The sequence below is a fragment of the Haliotis rufescens genome, unplaced genomic scaffold, assembly GCF_023055435.1.
Source record: "Haliotis rufescens isolate VD_foot unplaced genomic scaffold, xgHalRufe1.0.p SCAF_16, whole genome shotgun sequence".
In the NCBI taxonomy this organism is placed as follows: domain Eukaryota; kingdom Metazoa; phylum Mollusca; class Gastropoda; order Lepetellida; family Haliotidae; genus Haliotis; species Haliotis rufescens.
In genome coordinates this window covers 8,933,042-8,939,041 of record NW_025963846.1, presented here as the reverse complement: position 1 = coordinate 8,939,041, position 6,000 = coordinate 8,933,042, and the positions used below count along the sequence as shown (strand labels likewise).

At 39.7% G+C, this 6,000-nt stretch overlaps 1 protein-coding gene across 3 annotated transcripts in view; it reads left to right on the top strand.

Moving 5' to 3' along the window:
- Positions 1-216: 216 nt before the first annotated feature.
- Positions 217-6,000, top strand: part of LOC124134281 (cytosolic 10-formyltetrahydrofolate dehydrogenase-like) — a 57,337-nt gene continuing 51,553 nt past the window's right edge. The window contains exon 1 of one of the 3 annotated variants that reach the window (XM_046499026.2): positions 217-316. In XM_046499026.2, the coding sequence (XP_046354982.2) occupies positions 272-316 (45 nt within the window). In that variant the 5' untranslated portion in view covers positions 217-271. Of the gene's footprint in view, positions 317-1,848; positions 1,959-4,268; positions 4,423-6,000 lie in introns of those variants that run through there. The other 2 variants (XM_046499033.2, XM_046499018.2) reach the window with 2 other exon arrangements.

The window sequence follows — 6,000 nt, the reverse complement described above, 5'->3', positions numbered from 1 at the left end:
TCTCACACACACACACACACACACACACACACACACACACACGTGTGCATGCATCCATGCGTCCATATAAGTGCAATAATCCTGAACGCGACGTTAAAGCCTATTTCACCTCACCTCGCCACTAAACGTGTATACAATGTTTAACATTTCATACTTCCCGCCATGTCGAACCCCCACCGTAAAGCGACCTTGACCCCGGGTCAGCCTCAGTGTAGTATCCCGGTCTCTCTTCGCCGTGTACAGGGCTGACCCGGTGCTGATAAACTATCTTATGTTTGGTGTTAGTCGACTAGTGAGATGCTTCAGCACGTCACAGGTAGGTCACAGTGACAGTCGGGTCATTTGCTGATATATGTCCAAACACGAGTGCGGCCCAATTCACGCATGGTCAACAGGTTATCAATGCGCGAAACCACGTTGTAATATTGTCAGTTGTTAAGGCTGTTTTAAACCCTCACAGGTTGACATTTTGCCTTGTCAATGCGTTTATGAAATGATTCTGTTTTGTGTTTGTGTATTATTTGTTCAGGGAGAAAATAATTCGCGTTTCTGTGCGTAGTCTAACAGAATATGGTACGGAATCAGTTGTTAACCCTCCGCGGTACAATGAAACTGTCCACGTTGCGTGATGATGCAAGTCTGATTCCCCTAGCGCACGGTATAAAGAAACATATTTGTTTCCTCATACGGAATAAGTCTGGGCCAAGACGTATACGTCTTTGCTAGGGCGAATTGTTAAAACAAGTAGTGTTGGTATTTTTATTTCTCGAGATAAGAAAATACATTAAATGTAACTACCTATCCTTTTTTAAAAAAATCATCTCTACTTGAAACACATACTCGGACATAGATCTTTTTAAAAAAATCAAAAAATCTTTACAGTTTATTTTCGCAGAGCGTAATAATATTGCCATTCTCGGCACTATTTCGGAAACAAATTCGAAAGAAGTATTTTTCGTGGTATTAAACTCCATCGTAAATAAACTGTAAATCTTATCGATTGATTAATTAGTAAATGTTCTATAGGTGTTTGGGCAACTAGGCCCATTTACACCTTGCCTATAATAAGGGTTTGCTAGGTACCTGGATATTTTATAAAGTATCAAAACTGCCTCACGCTTTAATATAAGCGAGAATGACATTCTGAACATCATGGTGAACAATATTCCTAGAACATAAAAAATACCAGACAATGAGAAATCAATATTGAGACCTGTTAGAGACTCCACCATTGCCTTACGCTGATTAACACACTATTGATAATGCAATAAAAGATTAGCTACATTATCAAGCTGATTACAAAATGTACAGTGTGCAGAAATGTCTTTATTAATAACACTTAGATAAGCACCAAGACCACAATGCACAAGACGAAGTCTGGTTAAGAGAACCTCCTCTCCGTAAATCTTATCGTGAATATAAATGTGCAGATTAATTTATATACATCCAATGTTGTGTAAATAACGCCTTATGGCTTAAAACGGTCAGTTGTTGACGATGTATTCCATGTCTGTCGACACAATGTTGTACGAATGTGACACAAGCGAAGTACTGGGATAATGAGTGTCATAGGTCAAGGCCATGTCACGTGGGTGTGTCTACCCACCGCGTAATGATTGGTTGATAACTGGTGCACAATACCGTTTTGTCAACTTTCTACCTGTGGTATGTACGCTTCCAACAATCACACTACCGTTATGACAGTTATGTATTTGATGGGACAGAAATGGAAATAAGTCAAAATTTGTATAACAAAAATATACTTTGCATGTGGCTTGATGTCATTTAGTGAATCAGACAGGTCAACTAATGAAAACTATCAAAAACAACCACCCCTCTTAGAATAATGGAATGATCTGAGTGCTTGTGTCTTGAAATTGAGAACCATCCGTTATTCAGCATTTGTCAGCTGTAAGGAAAAAAGGCACTGGCAGGTACTGAGGTTGGAGTTTTAGAATGTAAGTAAACATGTACACTTTGGACGATTGTGCAATTGGCAGTTTGTGTACATGGGTTATTCGGGAGCAGTGCTGTAATGTGTGGGACAGAAAGCTGCAGAATATTTAAAAAAACAGTTATCAACTCCGACTTTCGTAGTGTGATGTAAGAGTGGGTATGATTTTACGCAGTACTTATTTGCAAGACTCGGGGTTGGGCATCAGAACACTTCCAGATAGCTGACAGGTTCAGTGCTGCAGGGAAATAAATCACTGTTCCCACAGAATATTTGCTACACAGCTGCAAACATGAGTTATTAACAATAACATTAATTTGTCCAAACCGATGTATGACAAATATCCAGCATATGACCTGTCTGGGATGATGAGAATGTCATTTGTTATATATTCTGTGAGGCCAGACTTTTGGGGTTTGTCTTTTTGATAGTGAAACAGGGATGGGTTTTGGAGGTTTAAAGTGTATCAACATTTAGCAATGCAGGCCGTATTGTGATGTGTATCACAATATTTTGTTTAATTCTAAATTTTGAGGCCATCATGTGGCCCCGGATGCATGCTGTGTGGCAGTGAAGACATTTGGCAAGAAAATAACATTAAACACCTTACAAAAATCGCAATTTGAAAAAACTTGATATATATCGAGTATGAAAAAAAGATACATATTGTTGAAAGAATGGACCTCAATCTACCAATATACCGATAATATCGCACACCCTCAGTGAAACATTTGGTAGGTAGGTCTAAAAAATATAAGGCATTGTAGAGGATTTATTTAATTGTCTTAAAGTTTGAATTGGATCGGAAGGTGATAAATAATCTTAGCCAGGTTTGGGTCCTTTAAATATTATATACCTGACAACAGCATTTCAGGTTTATGGACTTGTTGGCCTGACAGTTGGTTTTGGTTTTACATTAACGCGACAACGATATATAGCTTGCCAAGAGGAGGAACGCCTATGGCACCAATATGGATTTATCATTGGAAAGCTTCATTTTCAGTCCCATAAACAGCAACAATGCTTGTCGTAAGACCCGGCTAACAGGATTGGGTGGTCAGGCTTGCTGACTTGGTTAATGCATGTCATCGTCTCCCAATTGCGTGGATGGATGCGCATGATGTTAATCACTGGATTGCATAGCTGTCAACCCCTGGATGTCTAAATGAGTGAGAAGCCAGGATGCAGGGTCTGCAAGCCCCACTGGGTCCAGCGAAGCCCACCCCCGGGGAAAACTGGTTTTGAATGATTTTAAGACCATTTTAATGGCCTTAGAGAGCATGTATTCTGAAAAATTATATTTTTATCTACATTTTATATGAATGCGTGAGAATTTCCCAACCTTGCGTGTGAGCGTGACATAGGTGTTAAAAATGCGTGAGACTCACACGAGATGCGTGAGAGTTGACAGGTATGGGATTGTCTGGTCCAGACTCAAATGTTTACAGACCGCCATAATGTAGCTGGAATATTGCTGAGTGCGGCGTTAAACAACAAACAAAACAAACAAAAGACAGTTTCAGCTGTGAAATGTTTCATCGGGGAGCTCTAGTTCTTCACACCCTCATAAAATTGGTTTGGCTTGCACATAAAGTTAGCCTAGTTGCGCCCCTGATTGACATCATGAGCATCAATTTACACAATTGGGATAACTTGTGATTTTTGTGAACTTCGCTTGTGGTTCTCTTTTATTGCATGCATGCGCTTCTAAGATCAAAGGATGTATAGTGTGAAAAGTTAACTAGTAGAACAATCATATATCCGGGACTTGCCGCGGATGTTTTCAAACAGATTATTAGAACTCCATTCAGCAATAAACGGTTGATTATGCAATGAGAAGCGTTATGTGCAAATGAACAACGAACAACAATACCATGTTTGTGTAAAACTCTCAGTATTAAAAGTGTACATAAATTTTGGGAGCCATGCGTTACTGCGCGTATTAACCAAGGTAGCGCTTTATCGAAGAGTGCAATATCGAGGGATCACTGTACAATGACATTCATCAACCAGGTCAGCAAGTCTGATCACCCAAAAGTCGCCTCTTACAACATGCATGGGCTGCTGAAGACCAATTCTAACCTGGATCTTCATGGGGATGTGTGTTTTATGAACACTCAAATACAAGCAATATCAAAGGGGGCGTCACACACAGACATTTTTGTGTCAATTTTATGATTTCATAAATAGTGGTGCTTGTTCTTGCTCCTCTTGTATTACAAATGCACAAACCTTCACCAGTGCACCATAATCCCCTATGGGGATACAGGTTAGAATTGCTACCCAGCAACCTATGCGATAAGAGGTGATAAATGGATCGGGTGATCAAGCTCAGCATGCTCAGTGAGCGGGTTGATTTCATGTCATCGTAACCGACGGTGTGGATGTTTTGCTCATATCATAAGACGGGATTATTTACAGGCTGCCATCATCTTGCTGGAATGTCACATTCCTTGTTTACTCTTAAGGTAATAGTGTAGTTTACTGTCAATTAGATTACAAAAAAGTGGGACCTGTGAAGATCCGAAGTAGAATTGGTCTTCAGCAACCAATGCTTGCCGTAAAAGGCGACTATGCTTGTCGTAAAGGGCGACTATCCTTGTCGTAAAAGGCGACTATGCTTGTCGTAAGAGGCTAACAGGATCAGGTGGTGAGGCTCTCTGACTATCCTTGTCGTAAAAGGCGACTAACGGGATCTGGTGATGAGGTTCGCTGACTTGGTTGATGCACATCATCGTATCCCAATTTGTGTGGAATGATGCTCATGATGTCAATCACTGGTTTGTCAAACAAACTAAAGAGTGGTGAGTTTGTTAAGCAGACATGAGATTTTTCCTCGGATTCACGGAATTCCGCGATTTTTCATCTCAGAAGGATGTAAAATGCACTTGTTTTAATCCTTGTTGTAAAAACAGTTTTGCTGTTCTCATGTCTGGTTAAGTTATGCAGGCTTTATTATTAGTGAATGGTATCTGAGAATCACTGAATTTTAAGTATATTGAGAGCTTATTGAAGAATGCATACTTATCTCAAACTAAAAATGTCTGGGAGTTTACCATGGCCCCAACTACATGTCGCGTGTCACGTTTCCCTTATGCCAGATAAACATTGCGGTGGGTGCACGAATGTATTTCCTAGAGTTTGCACAGGAAAGGAATGCCATTAGACTTGACCCTGATAGTCTGCAAGGTGAATTTGGAAAAGTTTGATATCAATATGCACCTTTATACCACTGTAATGTGGATGGAATACAGCTGAATGCAGCTGTAATCAACAAACAAACAAATGATTATGGCTCCTCAACCTAGACCATGATGTTTATTGTTATTATGCTGACTGGCATAAAATAATATTCATTTGTCCCCCTTGTCACCAGTGTACCTGTGAAGATCCGAGTAGAGAATAGGTCTTCAGTGACTTTGCTTGAGTAAAAGGCGACTGTGCTTGTCATAAGAGGCGACTAACGGGATCGGGTGGTCAGGTTAGCTGACTTGGTTGATGCATGTCATTATATCCCAATTACATTGATCGATGCTCATGATGTCAATCACTGGATTGACTGGTCCAGACTCGATTATTTCCAGACCGCCTTCATATACTATATTAATATGTAGTTGGCATATTGCTGAGTGCAGCGTTTAATAAGAAACCAACCAAACAAACAACGTGTGTACCAGTTTCTTACCTTTCTGCCAGCTTCTGACATGTGTAAGGTGACACTAGGAATTATTCATGCTTGTCTCATGTCATTTTATGAGAGTGTTGTTGGAGATGGTTTTACACCGCATCAGCAATATTCTAGACTAACATTTAGTCAATGAAAACAATTTTTTAAAATAATAATAACCTTTTTTTCCTTGAAAGAGCCGTTCCTTTCTGCTGTTTTCATAAGTGGAATCAAGCCAACTAGACTTGGTTAGTTTCATCAAGACTTGCCTGGATTTTAGTAAAAAAAAACTCATAAAGAATATAAACTCCACTGTCATGGTGTAGGACTAGCAATATTCTAGCAATATAAGATAGTCTTCATTTGGCGAACATTATAT